Genomic DNA, 20,577 nt, shown 5'->3' on the forward strand with positions numbered 1-20,577 from the left:
CACATGCTTAAAGAAACTAGTGGTGTATTTTTCACAAACAAATGTACACTGATAATAAGAACCAGATAATTTAAGTATAGATATCCTCTGCTGCATTTAACAAAATTACTTGAATAAGTATACTGAAGGTGAAATAAATTCTGCTTTATATATCTTTGGACTTATGACATAGCCTGCCTGCTATTTGAGCTGTTCAGTTGGCTTTGGTCATTATGGTGACTGAGTGAATTTTGACAGATTCCAGCATGGATTTATTTATTTATTTATTTATTAGGTTTTCTTGTCTAAGCCAGAAATTGACTCTGAAAGCTCCAATCTATGTGGGATATTTCCATAGACGGCAAAGCTGAAGAAAATGATTATGAGGGCAGTGTTCATTGTCAGAACTTCATATGTTATTAATCTAGTTGCATTCATTAAGGTTTTCCATGCTTCTGACTGGTTTTCATTCATATTTGCCACTGCATAAATGAGCAAATTCAATTCTCTACTTGTGTTTTGAAATAGATGATTTGTCTGTACACTCACTACTTTAGTTTATCTAAAAAGCTTTTCTCTTTCTGATAATTGGAACAATACGGTAGGCTCAGACATGTAAAGCTGATGGGTTTTTTTTGGAAGGCGTAGTGGGTGTTGCAGTAGTTCTTGTTTGCACTTGAAAATTGTTTGAATACAATACTTAGATCACACAATATGGATTCTATGTTGACTTGAAATCCCAAAGATAATTCAGTCTGTCATTACCTTCTTCTATTGAGGGCCTAAAGTTTCACTATAAATAATTAGTAAATATTGGTATGTGTAACAATTTAAATGACAGTAAGAAAATAATATAGTTGTAATATATCAGTAACATTTAAGACAGCTAAATGTTTCAATATGTAGTTAAATATTTAAATGTTATAATCAAGAATAAAGCTTAATTTTTTATGCGTTAATGTCAATTATTTCAGTATTTATTTATTTCTACTACAGTTCATGAAATATTTTAAAATCACTATGCGTCGTCAAACAAACTTCATCGTCTGATTGATTTAAATTGTGTAGCTGCTCGAATGCAGACCTGTCAGCTAGTAGAGTTAAACGGGCACTATGACTTTGCCAACCTGGGTTAGACAAATTTAAAAAAAAAATCACCATGGTGTTTTATTTTATAAGGCTGACTAGCTGTAAGCTTTTAAAGTCGTCAACCTACAACTCCCATTATGCTTTGCAGCACTTCTTAAGCTACTCCCACTCCATTGGATGCGAATTATTTCCTGTAACCAATGAGCTTTGAGGATACTGGAACGCCGAAATGACCTTTATTGGAGTATTTTGACAAGTAGTTACCGTGGCGCCGACTCCAACTGTCGTGTCATTAATGTCTACCTGCTGTTACAACTGTTAATAAGCGAGGTTGTAATATTTAAATTGATCCCGTGGAGACGGGCAGCTGTCCACTCAGGATGGGAGGAAATGGGAGCAAAGCGAAGACTGTATCTTTCAGGCTGGACGAACACGAGAAGGTCACAGTAGTTGAAGGAGTGAAGGTATTTAATTAGCTGGTGGTATATCCAGTCGACTTTAAGCAATTAGACATTCCAATGGATGCTAATATTATTGTGGAGGTATTGAGGTTGAGGTTGGTCCTTGCTATGAAAGCCAGATTGGTTCATTGTGTTTCCTAAATGAACTAGGGCTATGCTATCTTTTCGTGTATATAACGCACTTTTAACTTTCATACTGAATTAAAATCTGATATATCCGTAGCTAGTAACGTGGACGTTTATAGCCTGTGTTAGTGTTAGCCTGTATGCTATGTCAGCTAAGTGAACTGTTAGGGGGCGAAATAACCCTTTCATGACTGCCAATAAACACAGGAGGGGAAACGAAGCGCATTCTTGCTTCTTTTATGAGGGAAGGTAGCAATCAGGTGTCTCTATTTAAATGTACTTCATTATTTAGCACAACATTAAGGCCGAATGATATTAGCAATGTCTCTAGCGAAGTATTTCCAGCCCAAAATCCTATAAAGTGTTTACTATCAGAAAGAGTGACTCCCTTATATAGGTAGAAGTCTTGACATTCAATTATGTGGAGAATACAGGTGGATTTCAACACAATACAATGGTGAAAACACATCAAGCACCTTGATCAGCAAATGGGGCAACCTTTTTAAAATCAGGAGTCTTTGTACTTTAGTGATATGCAGCACGCAGGTGTGTGTAAAGCTACAAACAGTAATTTTGTGTTTATGCTTATAAAATAAAAAATAAAATGGGATAAAAAAAAAAAAAAGTTAATTTCACTAACTGATCCCCAGCAGAAAAAGATAACATGTTTTGTCTACATGAATAACTAGTGGAATAATTGTAAAGGAGCAGGATTAGGAACAGGTCTACTGTTCGTCTTGATGAGACAATAATGACATTTGTCATAACGAAGCTCACGTTCCCATGTTATCTTTCTGGTTCAGCTTACTGAGAATGTCCTCCGGCGGATGAGGGAATCTCCTGGTTCGGAAAGAGCTTGGCCTTTGCCACCTGCTGCAGACAGTCAAAAGACATCACCGAGTATGTCCTAACTGTGACATTTCTTGTATCACGCATTTTCTACGCTGTCGTTATTCAGAAGATTACCTGGAAAAGGGAAGATAATGTGTGATTGTTTGTCGTATCTAGATTGTGTTGAAAAATGTAGAACACACCAAACGTATACGAAGAATCTATAGACTTGCCTCAGTAGGTTTATGAGAACATGTTATTGAAATATAAAGAAAAGATTAACGTGTTTATGTTTGTTTAAAGTGTTATTTAGAACCTGGTTCAGGTCTAAACTGAGTGTCTTATTCTCTTCTGTAAACTGTTGATACCCATCTATAATAGCATTGTTAATGTTGATGTTTACGTTTTGATGTTTAGGTTCAAAATCTGCAGAAGCATCTTCACATACACAGGAAGAGATGCGTAAAAAGTAGGTGTTAGTTTTGTTTCTTTCAAAATGCCAACGTCACTACATTGGTTTGTTTGTTGTGGTTTACAGTGTAATATTCATTTTTGCACCTTGATTTGACATTTACGATGTCATGTAAAATACCCATGATCTTAGTTTCTGTGATGCTTGAGATTTTAAAACGCAAGAAGTATAATCAAAAAGTAGTTTCCCCCTCCAATGGATTTCTTCAAATTTTATGTTCTTTATCAAATAAGTTTCAACATCAGGAAAATATCATTCAAAAGGCGGTTTTCAAATGAAATGACATCCAGCGACTTCCAAGGCCAAAACCACAAATAGTTTAGCACACAGTACAATTTTTCTTTACAAAAAAAAAAACAACAACATCTTTGCAATCCCCAATACTTTGGGGAAAATATTCTGTGGACTGATGAGATAAAAGTGGGACTTTATGGAAAGTTTGGTGCATCATGTTACTTCTGATGTAAAGGTATTTCAGTACAGGATCGGCTATCAACAGTAGTGTGATGGGATAGAGCTGCTGCTTCTATAGTAGGACAATCTCAGGGGGCTATATTTGGACGTCAGATTGGGGTTGAGCATAAGTGCAAGCGCACTTGAGTTATCCTGCGGGAAAATTACATAAAGCACACGAACCAATAGGGTCTTAAGCCTCAGAGAAACTAAGATCATGGGTATTTTACATGACCTGTTGTGAGGTCAAGTTTTCCAGTCAGAACTTATTTTGACAATTGTAGATATTTAATTTGAAGAGAATTAAGTCTTAAATAGGATTGCCTACTTTTTAAGGATGTGAAAATAGGCAGATGTTGTTTTAAATAAAAAGCTAAAATAACTATTTTAATTACTTTCTAATTCCTTTTATTTAACATTAGATGTTTCCACATAATGTTATCAATGTTATTAGGGCCATAGAGGGGGCTCTGATGAGCTACTCCTGGCTTTGGAGCTGCTGGTTGCAGACCTTAACCTCTGGCATGTCTCTAGTGGTTGAAGATACTGCCCCCCTCAGGCTGCTGCAGAAACAGCAGTGTCTGTAGGATGATGTGATCAAGGCAGCTGTTGCACAAATATCACCTCTCTCACCTTTCTGATCTTAGTGAAAATTTCCATTTGGTTAAAGTGATGCAAAACAAACAGGAAACAATTTAAGTTGTAAAGAGAAACAAAATGGATTTCTTGCTTCTCGTCTGACAGAAAATTATTTTTGCCACCCCATTGCCATCATTGCGAAGAAGTTAAATACGTATTTGAGGATGATGGCTTGTTTTCTGAGTGGGCTCTCCATGATCTCTCACATCTCATATCTTTTCCTGACGTTAGCTATGAGCGTCAACAGGCTCTGGTGCAGGAGCAGCTGGCCAAACTCAACCTGAGGGAGAGAGAGACTTCAGCCATCAAAGACATGGATAAGAGCAGCTCTCCTGGCTACGTAAGAAAATGGAGAACCCAGGAAGAGCATGAAAACAGCAAGTTACTGGTGAGTGACGCCGTCTGGTTCATTGGACCTCGATTGCACATTAATTTCAAATTACGTTTTAATCCAAATAACTCGCTGAATAGTCTCGACAAATAAATCTTTCTTCTCTTGTTTTGATGAAATTGAATATTATGAACTTTATGCCATGCTGCCAATGCTTCCAGCTCTAATAGAAACATAAATCTGTTCAAAATTCTCAATGATGTAATAGAATTTGAAATTCAGCACTCCTAAAAGACATATTTGCACCATTTCTGTCAGGACCACTCAGTACCACCTGCATGCAAGTTGAGAGTAATTGACAAGGTCTCGGGTATGCAGAGTTCAATAATGTTTAGATGCCTCAGTTGTTGATGATGCTTGCATTTGACAGGTTTGAGCAGCAGCAGTCTGATTGTGTGTATTTGTGCGAGCTTTACTGTGTCAAGGTGTGAAGCAGAATTGTGTCTGAGCGTCCAAGTGAATTTTACTGTAAGGTGATAATAGGTTATGAAGCAGATGCCTATAAAGTGTGTGAAAGGTCTAGAGAGCATGAGGTGCGGAGTGTTTATGTGACCCCACTCCACCTTTTTATTTCCACCTTTTTCTTCTGTCTCACCGGTGCTTTTTGCTTGCTCTCACTTTTTAAAAAAAAACCTGTTTCCGTCCGAACAGATTCATTCTGCCCACATTGACTTGTCCCTTTTGCTTAAAATGAAGCCTCAGTTCATCCATCCAAACAATGGAGCCAAACCAGGCAGAAGCCACTCCTTAGTTTATAAATGAAAAACTCTTTTCTTTTTTTTCTTTTATCTTGCATTGCATTGGTTTTTTCAGGAAATTGTTAAAAGTCTGATTTACACGCTTCCACAGCTTCAAATTTCACTGCTCAGCAGGTGAGCGTCCCTGTCGTTTTCAGCACTTCCTAGCAGCATCGGCACAGCTGGAAGCTCAAAAACACGCTTCACTTTTCCTATTCTCATATATCTTAAAACAAAGCTTTTTAAGTTGGTTGGAAGTGCTTTATTTATGTGAGTGGAAGCCGGATGAGCACCTGAAATCATACATTCGCTCACACACTCTAATGTGGCACCATCACAATTGTACACACGAGTGCATACAGACCAACCCCCTCACCCTTGTGTGTGTGTGCGTGTTTCATCACATCCACTCTGGGCTTCCCAGCATGCAGGCTGCGTGTCACCGTTGGGGTGATGAGGAGGTTAGGGAAGTGTGAAGGCTATACCTGTCGAAGAGATGAGCGGCTGGCCGCCATGCCTCGGGCTGCCTGTCACAAATGCTCAAATTAGCCATTTACCTCTGCCTTAGCTCCGACAGTCACTGCTGAGATACATTGTGTGTGTGTGTGTGTGTCTGTGTCGGTAACTGTCATTGCATGTGCATTGGATACCTGTGTGTGTGTAAATAGGAGGAGTGTGTGTGTGTCTTGTTGCAAAGAGTTCATAGACGGGTCAGTCATACCCTTTTCTGTGATGTCATTTTTTTTTTTTTTTTGGTGAAAAATTCAGCAGACTTCAGTTGAACATGTTTTTTTTATTTTTATTTTCCCGCTCGTTTCTTTGATGTTTTAATATGCATGCAGCTGTCTGTAATTTGCTTGTGTTTTTCTGATTGCTAACATGCAGATAAACGTCTCTAACATCAGTACGCTACCAAGCTTTTCTTTCTCCCGCTCCACTTACTGACTAAAATCACTGTTGGTGTGGAGAAATCGGTTTGTCTGAAATGCCACAAGTTGTTTTCTCATTAATGTGCAGGAAGGCTCCTCATGTGCAACAGTTTGCACTGCCTTGCATGGCTGCTCGTTGCACTTGATATTTATCACATTTCAGCACATTACAACCACAAACGTGAGTGCAATTTTTGGGATGTTATTTGTTTAAGCATCTCAAACCAGCAAATAATCATAAAGTAGAGGAAAAACTATACACAGTTTTATTTATTTATTTTCCGAATCAGTCCTCAGTAGAGCCACATTTTGCTGCGATTACAGCCGGAAGTCTTTTTGGGGTATGTCTCCGCTCGCTTTGTGCGAGACTGAATTTTCTACTTACATCTGTTGATATTTACAGATGCTTCCGTGGAACCACGTGTAACAAATTATCCAAACATTATCAGAAAAATCACAAAAAACGTTATTCTTTTGCATTATAATCAGTTGTCTGTTTAGCTGCCTGTCAAGTAGGCCAGTTAGCAAGTTCATAGATATTACTTTAAAGAAATATCTATGAATTTGATAAGTTTATATTGACCATAGAAATAAATATCTGTGATATTTGAAGATATTTCTTCAAATAAATATATACGAAAGATGATTAATTGTTTCTGTTTGAGTAGTTTTCCTTCCTCTTAAGTGCTTTTTTAACCAAGGAACTATTATGGTTTATGATTTGACTTCTGAATCTTTGTTCCTACATTTATGTTAGCTGACATGCATCTCATTAGCTGACTTCCAAAGTATAGAACTTGAGTTTTTCACAATGCCATTCTGTCTTGTTTAGGTCTATATTTAGCTGTTAAACCTTGAGTGAAGATGTGGAGAAAATAGAAAGTTCCATTAACACCTCCTGTTCTCTCCTTTGTTGCATCTCCTGTGTTTCTTTCTCTCCTCCCTGTCTGTTCTCTTCACCTCGGGGGGTGTCATTCCTGCCGCAGGCAAAATGTAATTAGTATGCCCAGGTATTCAGTGCTAAACATCACACACACACACACACACACACACACACACACACACACACACACACACAGGCACACTCGCGCATGGAGTTTAGACTGTTGAGTTTGAGAAGTCTGTTATCCGGCTGAGAAGAACAGAATTTCCCACTTGTCTCTTGGCTGAGGGTGAAGATTTGTGCTGTAATATCAAAGCCGTCTTTTATCCCCAGTGAAAACACAACAGCAACATTACTTGCTGCAAATTGAATTAATACCCAGTTTTAAAAGATAATTGCAGGAGAATATTTTCTGGAGAAAACCAGAAGTTTTACAAAACATGGACAAATATGAATTTCTCAGGAATTTGTAACATTGGACAGATTAGCATAGTAGTTGCTTTAGTATTTGTACAGGGTTAGTTGTCCATTAATATTGCTTTCGCTGTTTTTTGTGTGTTTATGCTGACATTTCTTTTAGAAGACTTGCACAGCAATATCAGAACTATTTTATTTGCAGTGCTGCATGGATTTTAAATAACCTGAATTCACGAGTCATTAATAACCTGGGAGACATTTTTTTACAGTGCCTCCCTTTGGCATTTTTCTACATTTTATGACTTTACAACTTTACTGAGATTCCTTGACGTATAACTATGCATTTCCAGTTGGATTTAATTGAATTTGTTTTGACTAGGCCATTAATTCACACAATTTGCTGTTCTGTTGTTCCTTTTGCTGTATGTTTAGGACTGTTGGGTTGCCAGAAAGTAAATCTCTGACACATTCTCAAGTGTTTTGAATCTTCTTATGAATTCTGAGCAGCTTCCCTGTCTCTGCTAAAGAAAAACAACCCCACAGGATGATGCTACCGCCACTGTGACTCAGTGTGATATGAAGCTCCACATATAAACTTTTGCATTTAGGCCAAAAAAGTTCAGTTCTTATGTGAGCAGAGCACGTGCATTTGTTTTTCTGTGGTCTACTTGTAGCTTTCTTCTGGTCGCTTGTCCCCATGAAAAAACTGGTCTAAGCTAGAATTGATTTCATGTAGACCAATTATCCCACTATAGCTGTGGGTTTACGTTATCTTCTTTTTTTTAGAAAATTTACTGAAAAACTCCTTGGTACCTTGGTACCTTACCCACTAAGAACTTTGTGGATTTAATGTCACAAAATGTGACGGTTCAAAGGGGTCTGAATACTTTCATCCTAACAGTTGAGCCTGAAGAAAAGCTCTGCATCAAGAGCAGCTCGTAACACCTACAGCCGACTAAATCTGACAAGTTTTATTCATCCGTAAAGAATGACACCGTCTGTAGGAGGATATTTTTGGTTTTGTGGTTCAATCATGACGTGTAATAAAAGATTTAGCACCCTTTTGTTCACCTTCTTATGTCCCTCTTGTGAGATTGTTTGGTCTGTGTGTTTAAAGCATACCTCATGCTCCCTAATGTCTTTTGTTCTTTATTGCTGCACGACATTTTCACTAGTTGCGGTGCCGTTTTGTTGAGGCTTGAAACACTCTTTAATATTCTTCCAGGGTGTGTTGGTTCCGGTGTGGCAAAAAACATGTAGTTTTGTGAATAGGCACTAGATGGCATTGTTGGAACATTTTCATTCCTGGTAGGGGATTAAAATTAGGATGGAACCCAGCCCCGCTCTGCAAAATGGGCTGCTGGGCAACATGTACTCCTAGATTCCTTTCTCTCTTCTTCCTCCTGTGTGTGTGTATGTGTGTGTGTCAGTGATGTCACATGGAAATGGTCCTGATACTGTCCAAGAGAAATTATTTTAAAAAGCAGGCTGAAAAGCTTGGCATTCGTTAAAGTCAGACCTGAGATTACAAGGCTTCAGACCACAGGCGCTGGTGCCACACGTTAACAATGTGCTGCCCTGCTGCTGTGTACAAACCACCAGGAAGTGACACTTCACTAGAGTGTAAATGTTGTGTTTTGCACTGAATATGCAGCTTTCAGCTACAAGATGTTCCTGCTAACCAGCCGTCTCCCCTGCTGTCTCACTTTAAAAGACATTTGTCAGTCCCCCCTACCCCCTCCCCGGTTTTAATCTAACTTCAGCTAATTTCTTTACTTGCATTGATTTTTTTATTTTTTAACCATTATGTTTTAATTGAATTTTCTCTATCTCCATGATTACAAACAGGCCTGGCACATCTCTACTGTTATTAATTAGCACAGTTTTTTATTTACTGACTCATCCCTTCCTGATAACCAGCCTGAAGCAACATTATTTTCTCAACTACTATCCTTTCAGCAGATTTGAAGATTTATTGCTTTTATGTTTTAGCAGAATAAATGGAAATGTTAACTGCATTGTTGCTCTGAAAGAGGAAGATTGTCCTTCTATAAGACATCAGTCTTTGATAGAAAACACAGCATTCGAGGCAGGTATTTTTCCTTGAAACTACTCATGTTTAAAATCAGGCAGCTTTGTGGACAGAAGCAGCTGAGACTCTAGGCTAGAGATTAGCCAGAGAAAAAACAGATATAGTTTAATAGGTAACATAGCAGCTAATAAGCAAGAAAAAGCCCTGTAGTTTATTGCAAGGCTTGGAAATAAATTGCGATGCTTCATCCTTGCTGCTGGTTGACTAGTTCACCTCCTGATTAGCCAAAATCTGAAATGGAAGAAGGATTGAAGATAACTGGTCCAAGAGGAATAAAATGGAATAAGGAAGTAGTTTGATCTCAATCAATCACAGATTGAAAACATCTGTGACTGAATGGAAAATGTGATACATTTTTAAAATGCATCACATTTTAAAAATATGTGATACATTCTCTTTAGACTAGATCATTCTAACTATGAATATGGTTTAGTCTATAATCCATTGTATTGTGTGGATTTTTCCATGTAAATCTTCATCTTTGCTGAAATGTTAATCTCCATCTTTGCATGTTTTCTTCCAGAATTTTGCTGTATTTAGCTTAATCTATGTTCTAATAAACTCTGACTAGTAACCCTGGCGCTCCAAAGAAGTATCACCGCAACATTGTGTTATCACTACTATTTTTTTAAAGAGGTAATGAAATTGTTTAGGAAGATTAGCAGTGCTGGTGTTCAGCTACACGTGGCATAATGCACACTGACAATAAAGCTCAGTTTTGGTTTCAGATGTTTATAAACTAGAATTCAGCTTCTATGTTTATAACTCAACACTGCCTTAGACGGTATAGTGTGAAATTGTTATTGTATACATCGAAGTGTGAGGTTGTAGCATCACGAAATGTCAAAGGGTGATTGAATACTTTTATAACCCTTTGATCATGCACACACAGCCGTACTTTAAAATTTACCTCACATAGAAACACTAAAAACAAAAAAACTGGCATTAAGACTAAGTCTAAGCTGCCTCACCTTAGTCTCACCAGAGACTTGACATCTTTTCTTCATGTTAAATCACATAAGCTCTTTGCAAGTGCTTGCTCATTCATAGATGCAAAAGCTTGCCCCCTTCATTTTGAGCATCTGTAGCTGCTGTCGAGCAGATAACGCCCCAGGTTGAGCAGATTTTGATCTGTCGAGCACCAACTCTCACGACTGAAAGGTTCGATGTGCTGGAGCACAGCACCCATCCCGTCAGAGAGCTACTGGGATGTAATGAGTCAACTGGACAAGACTTACCATGAAAATAAATGCCATCATGCTTGTTTTTATAGAAGTTTAGTTGTTAGACCAGTTCATACAGAATAAATAAACATTTGTTATTTTTCTTCACATTTGTTCACATTTATTTGTGGTAGCAAAAATATACACATTTTACAGAAAGGTTTTATTATTATTATTTTTTTAGATACTAACAAATGTACCTGATCTAATCTATAACAATTATGTATGATTTTTGTACACATTTGTTGAACAGATAACTGTACAACTCTTCTGTCTCCTCTCTAACAAAAACCTATTTTTCTTTTATCAGCATCCTTCTTTTATTCTGCATTCTCTTTCTCACTGCATCCTTGGCAGTGTCTTTTTTTTCTCCCCCCCTCTCTGTCTCTGTGACAGTTTGTGTGCCAAAGAAGGCTGATGATGAAGTGTTAATTCATCTAACCTCCCACGGTTATGTGAAGAAACCTCACATTTAATGAGCAAACAGCTAGACTAACCAGTTCATGCCTCTGGTATTTCTGCTACACCTCGTGTGCATGAGCATGTAAGAGTTCATGTCTGCATGCATTTTTTTTTTTAATTTACAGGTGCAGGAAGATGTACATATCACCCACAGGTGTTGGTGTGGTGACAAATTTAGAAATGCAGTGCATAAACACTTGAGCGGTTGTCAAGAGGCTCTGCACTTATTGTTGTCATATAATCCCAATGTAAAAGTGAGAGGCGGCCCATACTTGATATGGAGTTATCCTTTCTACCAAACTAAAATGACTCCAAATAATCCACGAAGACCATGAAAATGAAATGCACAATTGTAATGCATAAACAACTGAACGTTTTTTAGGGAGGCTTGGATTTATTCTTGGACAATTCCATTCATGTGAAAAGGTGAAAGTGTCCTTTATGACAGTAATTTTCATTTTACGGAAGATTTTGTGGGGCTGGTGGCCTTTATTCTAAGTATTTCTTTTTTTAGAGGAAAGGGGTTAAGAGAAGATGGGGAAAGACATGCTACAAAGATCCTGAGGTTGAGAGTTGAACCACGAACGGCTGATTCCAGGGCTAAAAGCCGCCATTTATCGGGTGACCGCTCTACTGCTGCACCATAAGGCGCCTAGAGAGTTTCCCCTTTGGCTAAACTTAAACGACTGCAAAAACATGGCAAAATGCATGCTATTTTATTTAATAAAATAAAATATTTATACCCAGTGCAGCCAAAATTAATGATTTAATTGCCTGTAAAAGTCAAATAATATGCATTAATGCAATATAATCAAACGCTTGAAATGTTTACTTACTGCCTAATATACCCAAACATTCACAGCTGCCATGATGAAGAGATGATCTGTGGTACTCACTTCCCTTTATAGCAGTCATAATGTTATCCCTGATCACTGAAATGTAGTTGTACCTCAAAACTACTTCTTTTTTGTAGCAGTAATAATAGAATAAAAACAGACTATTAAAAAAAAACAACCAAAAACTATTGTTGTAAATACTAAACAACTTCACATTGAAGCTTGAATATGGGTGTATGTGCCTTTTAATGCAAAGGTTTTGCAAAATGCTGCCTTTTAGCTAATTTAGCAGCTCTGATAAATCTTAAGTTTAGACTCGGCCTCAGCGTTACTACAGATATGTATTATTACTGGCACATGTGATGGATAACATGCTTACTTCCATTATGATATGACAGGGAGAGGGATGTCAGCGAATTAGCCACAATTTTCAGGTATTTTCTCTTCTCTGTTTGTATTTGCATCCGTCTCCATCTTTCTTTCTGATTAAAAAGCCAAATCAAGAGTTAAATTGTGCACACCGTGTCTCGCTGTGACATTCTCCACACTAATCCTAATTTTATTCCTCTTCCCTCATCTCACTCTCTCTTTTTCTCTCTCTCTCTACTCTCCTGACTTTCAGGCTGAAACCAAACCAAAACCTTTTCTCCCCAAACACATAGATTCATTCACACGCACCATTTGCATAATTTAGCATTTACATAATTGATTTCCAAGGAAGCGTTTCACACTTTGTGAGGTGGTGTTGGAGACCAAAAGGTCTGATATTGCCATGCATGCACATATGCACACTCACTCACTCACTCACGCACGCACGCACTCACTCACTCACTCACTCACACACATTTACACTGCCATGCTCACATGGTTTTGTTGTGTCACAGTCTCTGTCTCTGTTTTTTCTGTTTTCCTCTCCCACAGAGAAATAGACAGAAACACACTATGTTACTGGATGGTTAAGATTCCAAGTCTAAATGAAGCGTGAAGCGTTGCCAAGCTGGTGCATCTGGTGACCTGCTCGGTACACGCAGCAAACATAATCAACTAAGCATACATGATCAAATGTATCAGGATCCATGAAATTGGTGCGGTTATATTGAAGGAGCATCTTTGATTTTTCTGGGCTGGTAAAATGTGCCCCCCTTTTCACATATACAGATATTTTGCACTTTTAGATCATTCTTATCTAATAAAATGCATGAATTATTCTCAGGCAGACGCAAGGACCCATCAAGTCTCATGAGAAAACAGAATTTATTGAAAGGTTATTTGTCCTCTTTTCTTCTCCTCTACACATTACTCACTGTTATTGAAACGGTTTGGAGCGATATGTCATTATTTGTACATTGTGCCCATTCCAGATGCTTGGCTAGAAAAGAACATAAATATTAGGATCATAACTGTAAACATGAGGTGGTGCAAAGATGAAACTGTTTCTGATTAAAAATGGATGACTTTTGCATGTTTTTTTTCTAGGTAAAATAAGGTGCTTATTCCATTGTTTTTTTGTTTTTTTTTTGCAGTTTCCTTTATTTCCTCACATTGTTCAAGCTATACTAATGTTTCAGCTACTGTCCATTTACCCCATGTTTCATACTTCATTAGTTCAGCGGGTTGAACAATTTGTAAATGAATAATGTAATGTAAGATTGTATTAATTTTGAATAACGTAATGTACGATTGTATTAATTTTGAATAACATAAACAGGAAGGAAGGAAGGAAGGAAGGAAGGAAGGAAGGAAGGAAGGAAGGAAGGAAGGAAGGAAGGAAGGAAGGAAGGAAGGAAGGAAGGAAGGAAGGAAGGAAGGAAGGAAGGAAGGAAGGAAGGAAGGAAGGATAGATAGATACATGGAGGTCCACTTTGCAGATGTCCATTTTGACTTTCTGTGTAAAAGTTTTTTCAAAATATTTTTCTACATCTGTCATCTTTTAACCAATGTTTTTCTTTTGAAATATGTCATTGGGCAAAATACAGGTCACACCCTGGACAGGTCACCAGTCCATTGCAGGGTGGAATAAGTGACATGACATTTTCCTGGGGTTTAGTAGCTCAAATGGTAGAACAAAGCATTCGTTTCCTCTAGTCATATAAATTCACCGCATTTTAGACAAAGTTGCTGGCATGTCCTCCAACCAAACAGAACATACATGGCCTGACCTGTGACAAGAGAACCAAATACATGTTTTTATTGTTCTGAAGTTGATGTTATATACACGAGTGGATGGTTTAGAGCCACCGCCATGACGGTTCCATAAGTTAGTCTATAGGTTTTTACATTCACGTTGACATTTGGTCACCAGGGAGATCTGGGTCACATAAATATAATGTAGATGTACCTGCAGTCACACTGTTTGCTATTGGCCTGCAGACTCCATCAAACTGCTTGGGCGTGTATGTGTGTGTGTGTGTGTTTATCTGTCTGCATCTCTACAAGCCCCTTTCCCTCTCCTCTAAAATCTCTCATCTATGGAAATTGGAACCGCCTCACTCCTGTGAGCAATCCATGGGGATCCCGGCTATTCACACATACATGGACACTCTTAGACACACATTCAGATTTGGTCCAGCGACCGAAGAGCAGGAAAGGTTTAACAGATGGTGTCGGCTGTATCCGTTACAAAGATTACCCAAAACCACACAAACGCATTTTGCAGCCACTGGCTTTGTGAGTTCACCTCATTTAACTCAATGGTGTTTTTATGAGGCATGGCAACATTAGAGCCACCTACCGCTTTAATCTGTCCCCTCTGTGTTCTGTATCCAACGCCAGACTGGGAGAGCTTGGTAGGAACAGAAAAAACAGAATATGGCATTGTACGCCTGTCTGAGCTTTGTTTGATTTGGGGATAGCCTACCATATATGGTCATATAATACTTTGTGGCTGCATTTGACACAAAGTCGTAAAGGTCTATAAATTATTATGAGTAGCATAAAAATGCATAGGCTATATTAGGAGTGTCGGATAACTCCATGTTAATTTATTTTTCCTAAAATTTAGGAGTTATTTGAACAGAATAATGCACAGGAGCTCAACTGCTTTAATAAACCTCAACGGTTTTTACTATAAATCACAGCAAAGCTTTGCTCACAACTTTTGACTTGATGAATTTTTAACTAAAAAAAACCATACTATGAATAAGCAGTTTAGCTTAAGAAACTGCAAAGCATATCTTAACTTTTTAGTGTCTTTAGAAGATCATGTTGATCTCAGTACTCTGACATGCGCATCTTGTCTATCACTGTCAATATTTTTGTTTTCTACAGAGCACCCAAAAATGCTGCCAATAGAATGATTTTAAAAGGTGTCAATCCTTATTTAAGGCTGTTGTAGATCAGTGTTGTCAGCCATCTTTACAACATTGATTAGTCAATTCTGTCAACAGAACATGGCAACTCTGATCATAACACCATAACAGAAGCTATGCTGGAACCAAGTTATAACATTCAGTCCTTGGATAGTTTTAGATGGATAGGGTTAACCTTAACCCTAACAATGCATCTAGATAAATGAAAGGATATATTTTCTTGTAATTGTAATGCAATATAAACTCTAAAAGTAAACCGTTATGCAAACAACAGCAACAACAGTTCGTACTTGTTTTTCTAAGGGTTTTTAGAAGTACCAAGTCTCTTTCTTCTGAAAGTTTCTGGATTCTACTTTCTGAAATTTGTCTTTATTTCACCTCCTTTTTGCACCTAAACTCTGTATCATTCCTCCTTCTATTGTCTCTCTAACTCCAGTTCCCTCTCTCTTTCCTAGCCAGCAGATTTGGATGCGTGGGTAAGCAACAACACTATTACCGTCTTAGTTCGGCTATCCCTTTCTCTCTTTCTCTGTCTCTTTTCTCTATTTAGATGTCATGTTTTCATTGTGCTTTAAAGCAAGGCTGCAAGTGTGCTGCCGCCATCATTTTGCACAACAAATCTTTGGGAGGTATTCAGCTAGAAAATTACACATCATCTGTGCTGCTGGCAGAGGAGATTTTACATGCAAACGCACATGTACACGCATTCTCCAAGCATCAAACAGCGACCGTTGAAAGAGGGAGCGCAGAGCAGGGATTTGCTCATGTGCTCTTCGAAGATGTGTGTGTCTGTTAAGTTAGCACAAGATTACACTGGATTGCAATGAATGTTATGTCAGTCAGTGTAGATGTGCTTGTGTGCATACCAATTTATTTAAGTGGTACAGAAGAAGAGTAGATCAGTTAATATTTCATCTGATCATACTCTTACTAATTCACCCGTTAAGTAGAGGAAATAGTCATCATTTCAACATGATATAGTATCAGTGTGTGTATCTTTGGTTTAGCACCACTTTCCCTTTCCGTTCTACACAGATTAATGTGCAGGTGCTCTGCTTTGGATCTTAGACGAGTTTTTCTTTGTGTTCAAGTAGCATATCATGTTCACGCTAATTATCATGCATTCAACAGTTTTTTCATGAGTATGTTTTAAAATACAGCTGCATAATAAATCAGCTTAAAGCGATATGCTTGTTTTCTGGGGTAAAAAAAAATGAGTGGCTCTGTGTGTATATTTTTATGTTAATAAATTCATTTGAAAAACCAAAATACATTTTTGTGAATTAGTAATACAATGCGGCAGTGAACATAATTCTCAGCTTTGTGAAAAACAGAGTATTTACAATCCGCTGTCCCATGGCTTGACAGAGCTCCCCAACTTTTGTTCATTCGAAACTCATTCACTTTTATATTTTATTGATTTCTGTTCTTTTTTTTTTCATTTATTAGCACTTTTGCTAGGTTTCGCTATATGTTATTCAAATTCATATTATTCATGGAGTTCTTTTTAATTATGTCGTTAATGTTTGGGGAATGATAAAGTTATATGCTCCTATGCTTTTGAAACTGGTTTCTTTTTTTTTATCACCAATGCATACATTTCTCTTTCTTCCAGCTAAAATGCCAACAAATTTTCAAAGTGTGTCTCTCTCTCTCTCTCTCTTTTTTTTTTTTTTTTTTTACATCTGTTTTTTGTCTTCTTTTGCTTGCATGCTGCTTTGCCATGGCCCAAACTGTGGGTCTTCCTTCAGCCAGTCCGCCATCTTGCTGCCTGTCACAGCTTGGCTCAGTGAGCTTATAAAAGGCTTTCACCTCCTGCTAATGTCAACCACACCACTTCACCTCCAGCCACAGCTGGGCCAATCTTATGCCACCTAACTAGTTTTGTAAGTGTCATTGCATGGTGTTGGTTTACAACCAAATCGACTTTCTTTGTGCTGCTTTGTAATCTAGATTTTATGGGTTCTAATTAAATGTAGAGTTCCAACACATTGCTTATGTTATTTTGACTTAAAATGAATTAGTAGGACTTGTGAAAAGAAGTATAGGCTACACAGAAATACACAACCTCTTGTTTTTTAACTGAATACTTGGGAAAGACGAAATTACACATTTTTGTTTTTGAATTCTTTTGAAATCTCAATATACAAGTAATTTGTTAATTCACAGTGGAAGAAAGTATTCATCATTTGCATCTTACAGCTGTACTACTAAGCCCCGTTGTGTATGTACTGCTCTGGGGAACACAGTAGTAATCTGAAATGTTTATCTCAGCAAACATCTTCAAGTACTGTTCTCCTGCATACAGTTGTATCAAGTGGCCATGCGTCACCAGGTTTAGAAGCTGTATATGGTGATTTTTATACTTTGTGATTCAAAAACATTTGCACTGTGGTTAGTGTTCTGCTTGGAGGTAAAGTACAAATGATTGATACTGGAAATAATAGTTAACACGCTCAGTGTTTCCAGTCGTGTTCTGCTGTATTTTCAGTGATTTCAGCCAATCATTTCCACTCCACCTGGAGTTGCTATTGTTGCTTCCTGCCTTTTGTATAGATGCTTTGACAATAAATAAAAATGTATTTTACAGTGCCTTGAAAAGGCATTCTTACCACCTTAATCTTTCCACAGTCATGTTAGTTACAAATTTCTTTCGTTTTTGGTGTTTTTTCCAAACAAATATTGGAAACATGTGAACTATATTTAGTTTAAGCTCAATTTATTTTGATGAGTAGAGTCCCTTGCCAAACAATTGCCTGCAGTATTCTCTTAGCTCTGTAAGCTAATCTTAGTATAAATCAATCTAGGACAGGTGTTTTGATTTATTTATTTATTTATTTATTTATTTTTTGTCGTGTTTTTCTAAAAAAAAATCTTTGCTGTCATTCATACTTAATCTCTCTCTTTCTTGTTTTCTTTCCCAGGCTAGACTGTTGGAGCGAAAAGAACAGGAGCTGGCCACAATCCAGAGTTTCTACAAAGAGCAATTAGAAATAATGGAGAAAAAAGTAAGGATGCTTTTGCCATTTTTGCTGATTGTTTGTTGAAGTGTTAGAAAATCAAAAAACTATATTTTGTAGAAGCATTTTTGTCCAAAAAAAGTTTGTTGCGTTGCATAGCTTTCTCAAGAGTTTTTAATCTCTCAAAAGAAATATGGCATTATTAAGGAGGTAGCTTGATCTTACATAAGGTAATAATGTAAGTTATACTACTACACATTGTCAAGGAAGTATTAAAATACAAATTACATTGAGTCAGCAGCCAGATGGGAATTCAGATGTGATGGAGCAGAGGCATCTCAGATGGATTTATTTTCTTAGTTACATATAGGCAAGTTTGTTTGTACAGCACCATTCATGCACATGGCAACTCAAAATGCTTTATAAGAAAATAAACAAACGAAGATAAGACACCCTTCTTTCTACCATTTTAAGTGAAAAAAGATAAATGCAGGTTGCTGGGCATTTTTTTAAATTTATTTTTTATTTATTTATTTTTTTTAAGGAAATAATGTCTTTGGTTTCTTGTATCTAATGTCATTCAAGAAGAAAGTTTGTGGTGTAAAGTATTAGGACTTATTGAAAAAAAAAAGTGTGATCCATATCAGATTTTAATGCAAAAAACACATCAGGTGTCACTCAGTCGTTGTTTGGAAAATAATATGAAGCTGAAATGCGGAGGATATTGCTTAAAAATATAAGTAAACCCATAACCCAATGGGTATGGAGAGCTTTAGACATTTGACATTTTCATTTGCTATTTTTCTGCTCATTGTAATTACTATGTAAAAAGTAAAGTAAAATGTAGAGAGAGACATTTTGTTATGAAACTTTAAGTGGCAACCTAATATGAAATAAAGCAGTGAAATCATCGAAGAAAAACAAACTCTCCTGTAGGCTATTTCCCTTTTCTCCTTGCCCATCCTCTGGGTGTTACTGTGTGCATTCACAGCTTTTCCCTCAAGTATTAGTTGGAGACTCTTTGGCTCTTCCACTCTAACCCTCCCTCCCTGCGGCAGGGCCCATCAGGTATACAGAAGGGGACCTTATCTAGTCCCTGGCACTCACCTCCTTTAGGCCTTTGAGAAAACCTTTTACATAGCCAAGTTAAATGGTGGGGTCTCTGCATGACTCGTAGCAAGCGGCACGCGCTGCAATGCTTGACAGAGAAGACTGATTGGCAGGAGAGTGCAGGATGCTCTATCTTTCTTCGCTTGCCGCCACAGTCCCTTTTTCTCTCCTATCTTTTTCTCCCCCCATCATTTACTCGCAGCTGACCTGCATGTGGATGAGGTAGTGAGAAAGAAAGGGACTGAGTGGGAGGAGATAAAAAAAAAGGCTATACGGACTGTGCATTGAACAGACTGTCTGTCCTCAGTCGGCGACCATCTTCCACCTTATTTTCCTTCATTTTTCAGTCCAACACTTTCATCCGGCTCTCCATTCGTGGCATTGCTCCTATTTTGCTGCCTATCCTTCCCCTTTTTATTCTCCCATAACTGTCGCTAAATTTAGTTGGTTGAAAATAAATGGTCTCTTAAAACCTGAATGGTGACCGACAGAGGTCATATACATAAAATTAAAAAGACTGAAGGAGTTCATGATTCAGTCATGTATTTAAGGAAGCTTTTCAGAATGTATTGTCAAGAATGAATAAAAGAAAAGGCATTTATAACAGAGTCAATTCAGTTGTTTCATCAGTACTTTCTATTCTGTTGCTGCTGATAGTCCAAGATAGTTTTACTCTGACACAGTCTAGATCAGGGGTCCCCAAACTACGGCCTCCACATTTGGTCCGGCCCCCTGAACAATACCAGAGAGCATTCAGATTTTTTTTCATTTACGGTATTTTCCGGACTATAAGCCGTATATATGTGGATTTCTCTTCAACCACCAGGGGGCTCTTTAGCAGGAAGTGAATCACTGGAAGTCTTGGTTACTTGCTCGCCAACATTGAGCCCACAAGCAGCATAATGAGTAAGAAACAGATCAGATGTCTTTGGAAAGTGTCTTTGCAAAGGGAAAAGGCCCAGAGAAGAGACAGGAGAATGGATTTATCCCGGACCGGTAGGTGAGTCCCACATTACAAGCCCGCTCTGCGTAACATGCAGCGACGGGCTGCTAATGAGGCAATGAAGCTTCAAGCTGCTTTGCCACATAGAGACTAAGCAAGCTGTGCTCAAGCAACACACCTCGGGTGTTATTGTCTCCCATCACTCCCAGATGGGACCGTCTCATTGCAGAGAAACA

At 37.9% G+C, this 20,577-nt stretch overlaps 1 protein-coding gene across 5 annotated transcripts in view; it reads left to right on the forward strand.

Annotated features, from left to right (window-relative positions):
• The first annotated feature begins 1,276 nt into the window (after positions 1–1,276).
• Positions 1,277–20,577, forward strand: part of chchd6b (coiled-coil-helix-coiled-coil-helix domain containing 6b) — a 69,790-nt gene continuing 50,489 nt past the window's right edge. For 2 of the 5 annotated variants that reach the window (XM_081607291.1, XM_008409382.3), the window contains exons 1-6: positions 1,277–1,532; positions 2,459–2,555; positions 2,904–2,955; positions 4,282–4,438; positions 15,784–15,804; positions 18,253–18,336. In XM_081607291.1, the coding sequence (XP_081463417.1) occupies positions 1,449–1,532; positions 2,459–2,555; positions 2,904–2,955; positions 4,282–4,438; positions 15,784–15,804; positions 18,253–18,336 (495 nt within the window). In that variant the 5' untranslated portion in view covers positions 1,277–1,448. The remainder of the gene's footprint in view (positions 1,533–2,458; positions 2,556–2,903; positions 2,956–4,281; positions 4,439–15,783; positions 15,805–18,252; positions 18,337–20,577) is intronic. The other 3 variants (XM_008409385.3, XM_008409384.3, XM_008409383.3) reach the window with 3 other exon arrangements.

Source organism: Poecilia reticulata, chromosome 5 (assembly GCF_904066995.2).
Source record: "Poecilia reticulata chromosome 5, P_reticulata-male-v2, whole genome shotgun sequence".
Classification (NCBI taxonomy): domain Eukaryota; kingdom Metazoa; phylum Chordata; class Actinopteri; order Cyprinodontiformes; family Poeciliidae; genus Poecilia; species Poecilia reticulata.